This window comes from Bubalus bubalis, chromosome 23 (genome assembly GCF_019923935.1).
Source record: "Bubalus bubalis isolate 160015118507 breed Murrah chromosome 23, NDDB_SH_1, whole genome shotgun sequence".
Lineage (NCBI taxonomy): Eukaryota > Metazoa > Chordata > Mammalia > Artiodactyla > Bovidae > Bubalus > Bubalus bubalis.
The window spans coordinates 51,170,952-51,183,785 of record NC_059179.1 but is presented as its reverse complement, the minus strand read 5'-3'; the positions used below and the strand labels follow the sequence as shown (position 1 = coordinate 51,183,785).

The 12,834-nt window shown below is 66.2% G+C and overlaps 1 protein-coding gene across 2 annotated transcripts in view; it reads right to left on the bottom strand.

Moving 5' to 3' along the window:
• The window catches only part of INPP5A (inositol polyphosphate-5-phosphatase A), a 146,038-nt gene extending 134,623 nt beyond the window's left edge, over positions 1-11,415 (bottom strand). The window contains exon 1 of one of the 2 annotated variants that reach the window (XM_025274234.3): positions 11,057-11,415. In XM_025274234.3, coding sequence (XP_025130019.1) covers positions 11,057-11,131 — 75 coding nt within the window. In that variant the 5' untranslated portion in view covers positions 11,132-11,415. The remainder of the gene's footprint in view (positions 1-11,056) is intronic. The other variant, XM_025274236.3, reaches the window with a different exon arrangement.
• Positions 11,416-12,834: the final 1,419 nt, after the last annotated feature.

The window sequence follows — 12,834 nt, the reverse complement described above, 5'->3', positions numbered from 1 at the left end:
CGCCCACCCCGTTCCAGAGAAGCAGACCCAGCACAGGGGCACGGTTCCGCGGCCCCACCAGGCGGGCTCCGCCCAGCAGTGAGGACTCCGTTCTCTTACTAATCGTCAGAACCTTGTTTTGTGTCCACAGCACAGGTCTGTGGCACAGCAGCTGCCCAAAACACTGAGGTCTCCCCGGGGTCCGTCTGGGCCGGTGGCTAGAAGGCAGCACCCTGCAGAAAGCAGAGGAGGTGCTTTGGGGTACTCCGGGGCTTGCAATGTGACTGCCCTTATGAAAAACAAACCCTCAGGGTCATCACGGCACACAGACGTCAATTTCCCCCAGAAGCTAGGACGAATTCTCAGCTTTCTGAGTGGAGAGGCCACACACTGGTACTTCCGCTTTGCCACCCTGGGCTCCTCGGGCAGCCCTCCGGAGGAATCCCCTGAACCTGGCGCACCTCCAGGGGCTGGCGGTCTCCAGCGGCACCCCTGAGCGGTCAGAGCGCACCCTCCAGGGCCTGAGTCCCCGCATCCTCCCCTTCTGCACCAACTCATTTCAGTTGTTAAACACGCAGACGGGTCACAGGCAGCTCCCTGAAGGAGGGAGCCGACTGTCCACAGTGAGGCCTGGCCCCACGCGTCCCCTACAGGGCCCGGGGCCCGGCATGATCAGATGCACAGATCATTACCGTCCTGCAGCGCCGGCTTCCAGCTCACCGCCCACGTGGGCCAGCCAGCCCACGCCAGCCACGTGGCCTCACACGCCGGCTCCCCGCTTCCTGCACTGCTCCCGCCCACAACGGCCCCAGCGGCCACCCTGCCTGAGCTCGCTGGCTGACTCCCATGTCCCAGAGCCTTTAGGACCCAGCCCTGCGTCCCGGCCCAGGAGACACTCTGTGGTCTCTGTGTTCAGGGCGTCGCCTGAGCGAGTTACTGCCAAGGTCCCTGATGGTCTCCGGGTTGCACTCAGCAGCCAGGGTGGCCTGGGACCGCGCATGAGCTGTGAGCCAGGGGGTCCGAGTCAGCGCGCCCTCTGCCCTGTAAGCAAAGGGCGTCGGGCCCCAGAAGCGACGCCTGGGGGACGCGCCGGCCCCGCAGGCCATGTGCAGGCGGACCTGCGGGCTCCTAGAGCCTCCTGGACCCTGAGCCTCGGGACCCCCAGCAACCTCCTCCAAATACTCCTCCCACTCCCAGAACGCCCCTCCCAGACCCTGCCCCCCCAGGCCCCACCTGCCCGGCCTCTCCCTGGGCCACAGAGCCCTGCTCCGTCAGCCAAGGACGGGAGGGGCAGGCATGAGGGGTGTCGGGCCGGGGGCAGCTCACGAGAGGCCACCAGTTCAGAGATGCCTGGAGGAGCTTTGGGGCCGGGCTGGTGGGAGTGCGGCTGGGGCGGGGCACGTCTGCAGGGTGCCCCGTGCGCTCCCCTGGGTGGGCAGCTGCGCTAAACGTCCCCACAGACGAGCCTCTGCGGTGCCGGTGTCACCGCATACCTGCGCTCGGCGGAGGCTGGCCCCAAGGCCCGGGAGCCCTGGGCCGCCCGCACCCCCTGCCCTGTGCCCCCTGCAGCCCCTGTGTCCCCAGGGCCACGCACGCAAGGCTGAGGTCCTGGGGGCCGCTGCTCTGCCACCAAGGTGAGCCGCCACCTGCTCTCCTGAGACAGCCCTGTGTCCGCCCCGCCGGCCAGCTCCCGCCACATGCCCCGTGTCCTGCCAGCTGCCTTGATAACCACGACAGCGTCCCCGCCGGCCTGCCCCCCCACCCCCGCCTGCGCCGCCCACCCCGCAGGCGGCCGGGAGGGAAGCAACCGCGCCTCGGCAAAAACAGGAAGTTACAACAGATCTGCAAACTGCGACAGGGATGGAGGAGAAAACAAAAGCAAAACAGCTGTCCCCACAAGCTTGCTGGTTACTTGGACAGATGTCGTTCTTAACAGAGTGAGTCCAACGGAAAGGAGAGCCCACGCCACCTCAGATTCCAGCACAGACACCACACGTCGCATTCCGCCCTGTGCAGCGGGGTAGACAGCCCTGCGCTGGACACACCGCACGTCGCATTCCGCCCTGCGCAGCGGGGTAGACAGCCCTGCGCTGGACACACCGCACATCGCATTCTGCCCTGCGCAGCAGGGTAGACAGCCCTGCGCTGCACTGGGTGCGTGCCCCCGAGGCGCCCCAGCTAAGCCCTGGGCGAAGAGACGCTGCAGGGGAGAGCGCCCGGGACACCAGCAGGCAAACCGGGACGGTGGGCCTCCCCGGCCCTTCCTGGCGGTCTCCCAGGACAGGGGCCCCGGAGACGCTGCGGGAGGAGCCCACGAGGGTGCTGGCAGCGCTGACGGCCAGAGCCGGGGCTGCCCCCCACGCCCGGGCTCACCGCGGGGCCAGAGCGCCCCTGCCCAGCTCTCCACCACCCATGCGGACGCTGCCCCAAAGCCCCTGAAGGCGGGACAGGTGCTCGGAGCAGGGGTCTCAAGCCTCTGGCCCAGCCCAGGTGGACCCCAGAGCAGCCCCTCTGGGAGGACCGCAGGGTCCTGAGCCCCCTCCCCAGGGACACAGGCCCAAGCAGTGACTTGTACCCCACAGGCCTCCGCAGAGGCCCAACATGCAGAAATGACCACCGGGTCGGACAGAGACGGCAAGAGGCCGGGCTGGGCTGGGGGCAGGCCTCTCGGAGCCTGAACACCTGCCCCCACACGGGGACCAGAGGCAGACGCTGTCCCTAAAGGGGGCGGCACAGGCCACAGGGCCGCCTCTTGCTCTTCCAGCACCAAGTGGCCAGAAACACGGGCGCCTGACCGCGCATTGCTGCCCTGTGCAGCACCGCCCTCCCCGCCCTCGAGCCCAGGCGGGCACGGACATGGGGACCCTGCGCCCGGGGGGCAGGCGAGGCACCCGCAGGCCAGTGGGAGCTGACCCGAGGCCGCGCTGGGCTCACGGCCCCTCTGCCAGGAGAGAAGGCAGCGGGGCGGGCGTGCAGGTCAGCCCCTAACCTGGGGAGGCGTGCCCCGTGTCGGGGTCAGCAGGAGGGGGCGCGCCCGAGCCCTCCCCTCGCACAGACTGAGCAGCCCACCCCCTGGCAGGGCGCGGGACTCGGCCGGCATGCCAGCCCCCAAGGGAGGGGCGCTGTCCGTCACCCCTGGCCACAGCAGAGCCCCGGACGGTGGCCCCGCGCCCCCACAAGACACTGCTCAGAGGGGCGCCCCAGTCGTAACCCACTGCTCTCCGGGCGCAGCAGGCCTCTCGTGGGGGATTCTGGCTTCCTCTGCCCCGCCCCCCCCCCGGGAGTGAGAAGGGCGACCCCCAAGGAGCCACTGCAGTCCACACAGTCCACAGTTTGCCAAAAACCATCCGTGGAACGTGGCAAACTGTCTGCCTGTCGGACGCCGGCTGGTCTGTCCAGCCAGCAGAGCAGCGCTTGGCAGGAGGGCCCCAGACGGCCCGAGCCGTGGGACCCTCAGTGACGACAGCTGGGGGGTGAGCAGCTGGGGGCTCAGCCCCGCAGACGGCCAGGAGGGCTGGGCTTCAGGCTGGACGGTGGGGACCGCTGCACGGCGGCAAACGTTTGTTCTCAGACCGAGGGCTCCACTCGCGCAGGGCGAGCTGCCGGAAATGCGAGTCCCGTCTGCCCCAACAGCCACACCTGTGCACCAACCGCCGAGGACACCTCTGACACTGGGCCCTGGTGCTCACAAGGTGCCAGGCAGGGGACACTTGCCTTCCCCAGCTCAGCCCCCGCCCAGCTCTGACAGGGTCCTGCCGGCCAGCGGGCTGGCTGCAAGTCCGGTTACACGGCCATCGGGGCGGGACCCCAAATCCCGGCCCCGCACCACTGGTCAGAGGCCAGCAGGCCCGATCACCCTAAAACATGATAAAAGCCTGGGAGCTTGTAATTAATGGGGGGGGCAGAGAAGGCGGCAGAGAGCTGGGCAGTGACCTGTGCCGAGGGTGTATGTCTGCCACCCCAGGGGCTGGGACTCCTGGACTGATGCCAAAGCACGGAGAAGGGAGAACGTATTCCGCTGGGGGAGGGGAGGTGTAGCTGCAGGCGCTCTTGTGGGCACAAGCCAGGGTCACGCATAGGGGCCCCTGGGAAGGAGCCCATGAGCATGCCGGGATGTCGTGCTGGCCACACCATGGTGAGGGACCCACCAGGAAGCCTGAGCACACCCAGCCTGGGACACGGGCGAGGACATGCGGCCCACCAAGGCCTCGTGGGGACGGCCAGGACAGGCCGGACAGCGCCAGGGCCCCACACCCGCCGGGGCACCCCATCGCCCATGACCCCTGGCGGCCACCATGCCACTGTCCCTCCTCCCTGCCTGAGGCACAAACGGCCCAGGGTCTCAAGGACCCACGCTGACCCATAGCCGTGCTCCCAAGATGGCTGGGCTTCTTACTCGAGGGAAAAGCAAAGCTCCATGAGCCTGGGCAGCGCCATGTGTGTCCCTGATGGTCAGGACCCCTCACCCTGCACGGGACGGTCAGGACCCCTCGCCGTGTGCACGGCCACCCACCCCGACCCGTTCCAGGAGCTCGGGGTCTGGTGCTGAGCAGGCGGCATCCTGGGTCAGGTGCAGGGCACCCCCACACCCCGCGGCCCTCGCTGCTCAGCCTGCTCACCTCCTCCCACGGTGCAGCCTGAGCCCCACACCGCCCCCATCCCCACACACGCAGTGACCCGAGGGGACCCCTGCCCCAGCGCCACGTCCATCTCCCAAAGAAACCTGCTGCACTCGGTTTGTTTTAGAAAACAGATCTCATCACCAGAACTAAGTGGATGCAGAGACCATGACTGAAGAAGGGTCGGGAAGACCCCAGAAAGTCCGGGATGCTCCCCAGACAGAGGCCCACATGTGCCCAGCCTCACCCAGACGGGAAAAGGAAGAGTGTCCCCACAGGCTCAGGAACACGCGGGTGACCCCTACCCTCCAACTCCGGAGTTACAGAAACCCTCACACAGCAACAGCGCGGGTGATGCCTCTCCTCACTTCGACAGCCGGCAGCCCTGCGCCGGCCCCGCATCTCAGCCGCACTGGGGAGCGACCCTTCACCCACACGCATCGCTGAGGGCGAGGCCCCCAGTGTCCCCGGGAGTGGGCCGTCCCACAGCTCAGAGCCCGTGTCCTGCAGCTCAGAGCCCGTGTCCCCCGGGGTGGGCTGTCCCGCAGCTCAGAGCCCGTGTCCCACGAGCTCAGAGCCTGTGTCCCCCAGGGTGGGCCGTCCCGCAGCTCAGAGCCTTTCTCGGGGCGCACCGCCCACCCCAGCCGGCACAAGAGCTCATGTGTAGTCACCCCTCGGGCTCATCAGCAGAGCGCCCGGGGCCCCGATTAACTGAGGCAGCCATGTCCGTGTCCACTGGGGAACGCACCACAGTCTCACCCCTCCCCCTCCCCATCCCCGAGCCCACCACCACCCCCCTGAAACTCACTCAGGTGGGAAGGGGCCCCAGCCCCGCAGACACGGAGCGAGCAGGGCCATGGCCCAGGAGACACAGAGCGTGGGGCTGAGACGCCCCTCAGACTCGCCACTGCCTTTCAGACCAGCCTCCCAGCCCCGTGCTGACCCCCCCACATCGGACCCCATTCCTGGACCGGACCCACCTCCCAGCAGATGCTGCTGCCCCGCTTCCCGCCCCTGCCCACCGGGGCAGGCACTGGGAGGTCCACATTGAAGGAGCTGTTCTGCCCTGGCTCCTCAGCAAGGCTCGCCGCCTCCCCTAGGCAGCCTCCCTGCTTCCTCATCCCTACTCCTGGGTCAGACGGCGGGCTCCCTAAACGAGGGATGTCTCCTGGGGGGCAGGCCTGGTCCGAGTTCTGTAACTTCCGAATCAGACCTGACACATCGTGGAATTGCCCCCAGCAGGAGCTCCCTTCCCAGAAGCAAATGCCCACCTGAGATGGCCCTGGTCAGCAGCGGCAGCCCCTCCTCCCCCGGAAGGCTCGGTCCACTTGCCAACGGAGTGCACGACGCGGGCCCAGAGCCTGACCCCGCAGAGGGACACAGCCTGAGAGGCAGCGGGTGTGAACGTGCCCCGGGACCCCATCCTTCAGGGCTGTCCCCCCAGCTGCCCCGCAGGGCTCACACCACTGGGTTCAAAACACACAAAACATCCGAGACGTTAAAGCTGAGCCGCATCTCCGCCACAGTAGCCTCCGCCCTCCCCCAGCGTCTGCAGCGCCGATGAATGAGGAAAGGCTGCAGGTGACCATGCGCGCTGGCGGCCAGCTGGAGATGGCGGCAGACGGAGGGGGCAGGGACGCCTGTGGACAGATGACAGGCTGCAGACCCCAGGCGCACTGCGGCGGTAGGACCGCGGCTCACTGAGGCCACGAGGAGGTGTGTAGTGCAGGCACGGCCTCCTGACCTGGGGGAGCAACCCCGAACCCCACCAGGCTGAACCCCACCACACTGGAGCTGGGTGGGACCCCATCTACAGAGAGACCCAAACTCGGGCACACAGACAAAATTCCCAAAGGGGAAGTACGCGGAGGTCCCAGGTTCGAGGCAGCAAAGCCAGAAGGACGCAGAGACACCTTCCCGCTGCCGTCTCTCCCCCACAGCCATTCCCACGCTGCCGGGGGGCTGGGAGAGGTCTGCAGAGAGGCCCGGGGCTCAGCCTCACCCTGGCCGGCGCCACAGCCCTCGGGGGCCTTGGAGCCGAAGGGACACTGCAGGAAGCACCGCCTCCGAAACTGAGACGCGCCACCATCCTCGAGGAGATCTGGCCACCGGTCCTCAGCTCTGGCCAAATGCTCTGGCCCTTCCCTGGGGTTGGGGTCTCCCCCTGCCTCCTGGGCGTCCGTGTAGAGAGCTAGTTAAAGACCAGAGTCCAGAGAGAAGAGCTCCCGTGAAGCGGGCGTGCAATCCTGGGAGCCGGGGGAGAGACCCAGAACAAGACTTTGAGAAAAGACGGGGGACGCTGGGCGCTGGAGGATGAGCAGAAATCGGAACCCTCGAGCTGGGCTGGCAAGGACGAAGAGCGTGCGACGCTGCACAACGGCCGGCAGTTCCTCAAAAGGCTCAGCGCAAGTCACACAGGCCCGGCCGACCCCGTCCCAGGAACGGGCCCAGGAGAAGCAGAACGTGCATGGCAGGCCGCCCAGACACCCAGGGCCGGCAGGGGACAAACGGCCGGACGGCAGAGCGGTCCTTGGCCACCAGAGTGACGGACATGCTGACATCCAGCTGCTGAGCTCTGAAAACGCCGAGCCAGCTGCTCTTACAAACTCACGAGACACCCAGGACAGGCAGACACACAGAGACAGGAAGCAGACAGGTGCTGACCAGGGGCTGGGGGCTTCTGGGGAGACGGCGGAAATTAGGGGGAGGGGGCAGCTAAGGCGTACGGAGTGTCCTTTCCAGAAAACAAGTTTACGCTGACTGTGGGGACAGTCACACAGCTGTGTGACACCAGAAACCGCTGGGCTGTACACCTCATAAGAATGAAGTCCGTGTACGTGAATGACGCCTTGGTGAAGCCATCGCCAAATGCAGCTCCTCCAAGAACTGGGGGGACTCCCGCCATCAGAGCAAGTGAGAGGGCCGGGACCAAGGCCGGCCCCGCATGAGGCCCCCTTGGGCCCCCTGCACCCTGGGCTGGAGAGGGCGGCCCTGCACACAGGGCTGGGGAGGCAGAGGCAGAGCTGGAGGGGGACCCAGGGCAGGGGGCTTTCAGGACAGAATGGGAATGGGGCTACAGGGCAAACGGACGATGCTGGAGGGAGACGCACAAGTAAATGAGGCGCCCAGCCCGGCGCAGAGGCTCCCAGACCCCGACACACAGCCGGCGGCAGCCGCAGGTCCGGGCACAGAGAGGGCTGCTCCCAAGCAGACCGGGGGAGGTTGGAAGCGGCTCAAGGCTGATGCGGCCGGGAAGGCACGGCAGGACCGGTGCTCCAGGCGGACACCCAAGAGCGAGCCGCACTCTCAGAAGCCCGCTGTTGGCTTCGTCTCCTTCCCAAGAAGCAGCCTGACCATGTAAGGGTGGGGCCGGGCTCTGAAGCCGCAGCTGCAGGATCCACCTTCCCAGCTAACTTCCAGCAAAAAAAAAAAGCCCACCACGTAAAGAACCAAAAAGTCAGCCATCTCAAGCAAAGCAGTCAGGTGAGGAGTGCTTGCCAGCAAGCGGCTCGGGACAGCAGGAGCCCAACCGGTGACTGCGGAGAGCCTTGGGCTCCCTGGGGGCGCCGGGGGGCAGCCCCCCGCTGCATGCTTGCCCCCAGTCAGGATGGAGGCCCTGGGTCCAGGGATGCGGCAGGTCCCAGTTTTGTCCACAGCAGGACAACATGAGGGCTCACGCTCCATCCCACCACCTCCCGCATGACCGGCAGGGCCTGCCAGGGCCGTGACATGCGAGGACATCTTCCTTCTAAAAGAACCTGCAGCGGTCTCAGTTTCCGCCATCCTCGGTCTCTCTGGACTGACCGGTGGGGGCTGACCGAGGACTCTTCGGGCACTCCATAATTAAGCAGGAAAAGTTTGAGAACCACTGTACTGTGGGCTCTGCCCACCCCCGGGTGTGTAGCACTGCACAGTGGGGAGCAACCCGAGGGCCTGTCAGGGACAAGGTGCTCAGCCACCCTAGACCCGACGGAGCCCGGGGGGGCAGGTGAGGACACAGCCGACCACAGACAGGACGGTCTGCGGCTCGCAGGGGGTTAGGGCAAACGGACGATGCTGGAGGGAGACGCACAAGTAAATGAGGCGCCCAGCCCGGCGCAGAGGCTCCCAGACCCCGACACACAGCCGGCGGCAGCCGCAGGTCCGGGCACAGAGAGGGCTGCTCCCAAGCAGACCGGGGGAGGTTGGAAGCGGCTCAAGGCTGATGCGGCCGGGAAGGCACGGCAGGACCGGTGCTCCAGGAGGACACCCAAGCCACATGGAAGTCCACATCCAGTGCTCCACGGGGTCACTGCTGGACGAGGAGGGGTAGCCAGGGGAGCCAACGGGGCTGCACAAGCAAACACAACCACCTGTTGCTTGAGGACGAAAGGAGAACGTGCCCACCCAGCAGGGCCATCCCCACCCACCCGCGTCCCCCACCCCAGCAGGGCCATCCCCACCCACCCGCATCCCCCAGGAGGGGGCCGGTGTCGCCCACCACACGGCCCGGCCACACGGCGGAACTTGGTTTCCAGATGATGAAACTGGGCCGTCTGAACAGCGTCAGTGCGCAGGGCGCACGCCACACAAGACAGAGTCACGGAGCAGCCCTCTTGAGGCCTCCTACGAACCGAAGAGTCAAAGCGTCCTTTACTCAGGCAACGGCTGCTTTCCCCGGCCAGGCTCCGGGGACCGGTCCACACCCACCCCTGCTTCTCCAGGCCGCTGAGGAGGGACGGTCCTCAGCCAAGCTGCGCACGTTGAGAAAGATGTGGGTGAGGACAGATATGTCTCTCCTGGCCCTGAGTCGAAAGCAACCGAGCGGAATTAACCTGTGCACTGCTTACCAAACAAAGGTTCCTTCACGATACAAACAAGACGCAGCGCTCCACACAGCCTGTCAGAAGAATGGAGAGTTGGAGAGAGGCTGGTGCTAACCAAAGTAAACCAAGTGAGCCACTTTAACATCCACGGAGGGAAGCGTGTGTACACAGCTGAAACACAACAGAAACGCTGGAGCTCGGGGTCAGAAAATTGTTGGGAAGAACGTCTGCACAGCAAAATTCTCTTCCCTTTGAGACTGAAATACCCCACCGTGCTTAATTTTCCTGACATTTCTGAGGCTCTGAAGCCACAGCTAACGGATCTGAATCATCTGAGTAAAACCATGTTAGAGTGGATGTTACTGGAAAGCCAAGAATAGAATGCTAAATATACAGACACACACCCAGACCGGGCACTTTTGTAGAAAATGATCAAACGTGAAACTAGATAAAGCTGTCCTGTCCGTGCCAGAGGCAAGCACGTCACCCCCAGCAGGGAAGTACAGAACGCCAGCCTGGAAGCTAAAAAGAGAAAAACACAAAAATAGCGCCTACCTTGGATTAATAAAATCACTCCTCGCCTGTGCATGAACTTAGCCTAAGAAACACCTCACTGATGCTCACTGCCAGCCAGCAAAGGAAGGCAAGGGTGGAAGGCATGTTTGCCCCATGGTCTGCTTGGTTAAGGGGGCCGCCCCACCGCTCACCTCCGCGGGGGTGGGGGCGTGTAGTGCGGGGCTGCCTGGAGCTCCATCTGGGCCATCACCCTCTTTTCTTAAACAAGCACGCCACTTGGAGCCGCATTCTGCTTTATTTGGGTTGGCAGTGTAAGTACCAACAGCGGGGTGGCACCGCGGCTACAACGTGAACTAGGTCAGCCTGGGCCTGCCTCCGGAGCCGGGGGAGCACCAGGCCTTGGCTGACTCTTCTCCCAGTGGCCTCGGGTGCCGGGTGGGAGGCCCCAGAACGTAAAGGCCTCGGACAGTCAGCATCCTTTTTCTGGCCTTGAAAAGCTTCTCGCATCTTTCTCTTTAACAGGCAAGAAACATAAAGTCCTCCAGGCTTTCAACAGGAGCCCCTTGTTTGAGAACTAGAGAGATACTAAGTTACAAGGTAAAATGAGGGCGCCCACACTTGGGGGCAGCCACAGGCTAGGCAGGGAGACAGGCAGACCGGCAGAGGCCAGGGCCATGGACTGGAGAGTTGGGAGTCAGCGGCCAGAAGTCAGGCATTGGGGCCCGGGAGACACGGGCTGGGGTCTGGGAACCCAGGGTTCAGGGTCAAGCTTCCTGGGTCAACATTGGGTACAGGGTGTGGGGCCCTCAAACTGGGGTTTGGAGTCAGGATTTGGGGACCCTGGACAGGGATCAGGACTAGGATTTAGGGACCTGGGCTCAGGGACTGGTCTCCGGGTTCAACCCATGGAGTTTGAAGGCTGGACCTGGAGACCAGGATTCCAGGGACGGGGCTAGGCTCCCGGGTCCAGCGCTCAAGTCTGTGCCTGGGTGCCAGGGATCCCGGTCACGGGGTCCCGGGGCTCAGGACTCGGGGTCTGAGTCCTGGGACTTCGGGCTTCGGGACCGAGATCCTGGTCCCGGGGCTCAGGGTCCGCGGTCCGGGGGTCTGGGATCCCGGGTCCGGCGCCACACTTACGTCGTCGAAGAGCGAGCCCACGTTGGCCGTAACCAGCAGCACCGCGGTGCCCGGAGCAGCCGCCTTGCCCGCCATCGCGGCCTGGGCCGGGGCAGCCGCTCTCCGGAGCCGGCCGGCCGGGGTCTCCGCGCGCCGCGGCGTCAGCTGCGCCGAGGGCCGGCCCCGGGGCGCATCGCGGGCTCGGCCGGTCGGGCCGGGCCGGGCCGGGGTCCGGCCGCGCTCGCTCTCGATCTCCGCGGCCCCGCGCCCGTCGCTCTCCGCCCGCGATCACCGCGGCCCGGGCGCAGCCATTAGATTCGCGGCCGCCGGAGCTCCCGCAGCGCCACCGCCGCCGAGAGCAGAGGCGAGGCCCGCCCGGGCCGGGGGCGGGGCGAGGGCGGGGCGGGGCCTGCGGAAGGTGGAACGGGGGTACGAGGGGCGGGGCGGGGCCTGCGGGGGGCGGGGCGGGCACTGGGGAGGGGAGGGGCATGAGGGCGGGGCGGGGCGGGGAAGGGGAGGGGAGTGCGCGGAGGGTGGGGAGGCCATAGAAGGGGCGGGGCTTGGGAATAGGGCGGGGCCCGAAGGGCGGGGTCTGCGCGGAGCGCTCGGGCGATAGCCTCCGCCGCGCTCCTGTCAGTCAGCGGCCGCCCCGCCTTCTCCCGCGCGCGGCTGCGCACAGATTCCTCCCGCAGCCCATGACGTCACGGCCCTGCTCCCACAGGGCACGTCTTAAAGGGGCCGCGCGCTGCTCGTGGCTGCTGCCTAGCGCTACCCCCTGGCCCTCATGCGAGGCTTGCGGCGGGAGCGCGTGGCCCCGTGTGAACTGCTCAGGACCCGCACAGAGGAGGGCGGCGAGGCCAGGCCACCCGGCCGCGGGCTGAGGGCCGCCGGCGTGCCGGGCCGGTGGTGTCACCCAGCGCACGCCGCGCGCCCGGCGGTCCGCGGAGGAGACTGGACGCGGGAATAGGCGACAGGGAGCCTCGCTGAAGCTGGCGCTGGGCGCCGTCCGCGCGGCCGATGCGGGTCGCGCGTGGTTCTGGGGGCTCTGAAGGCGCCTGCCCGACGGCCTCCTCCCCGCGGCGCTGGGCTCCGGGGGTGTGTCCAGAGGGCGTGTCCAGGGAGACAGTGTCGGTCGGGGTGGCGGGGGGAGAGTGTCCGGGGGGACAGTGTCGTGGGAGGGGGAGAGTGTCCGGGGGGACAGTGTCCAGGGGGCGTGTCCAGGGAGACAATGTCCAGGGGGGACAGTGTCCAGGGGGACAGTGTCCACGGGGCGTGTCCAGGGGGAGTGTTCAGGGCGGACAGTGTCCAGGGGGCATGTTCAGGGGGGACAGTGTCTGGGGGAGGGTGTCCAGGGGACAGTGTCCAGGGGGCATGTCCAGGGGGAGTGTTCAGGGGGGACAGTGTCCAGGGGACACAGGGCAGGGCATAGCCCTGCGGGGAAGGCGTCCCCTCCTGCCCGCATAAAGCCTGTCCGGTCCCCGCGGCGGCTGGCTGTGGACCGAACGTGTCCCCAGAGTCCCCAGATGAGGCCCACTCCCAGTGTGGCCGCCTGTGTGACCTGCCTCTGGAGGTTAATTAAGGTTACAGGCGGTGATGAGGGTGAGACTGTTTCTCAACAGCCTTGCTTCTGTAAGAAAAGACCCAGGGCACTTGCTTCCCCCCACCAGCTCCCACTTTGGACAGAAAACAAGAAGAGGTCATGGGAACACAGTCTGCCGGTGGCCGTCCACAAACCAGAAACAGAACTGGAAGGAAAAAATCGCTGTCGCTTAGGCGCAGGCTGTGGTGTTTGGGCTCTG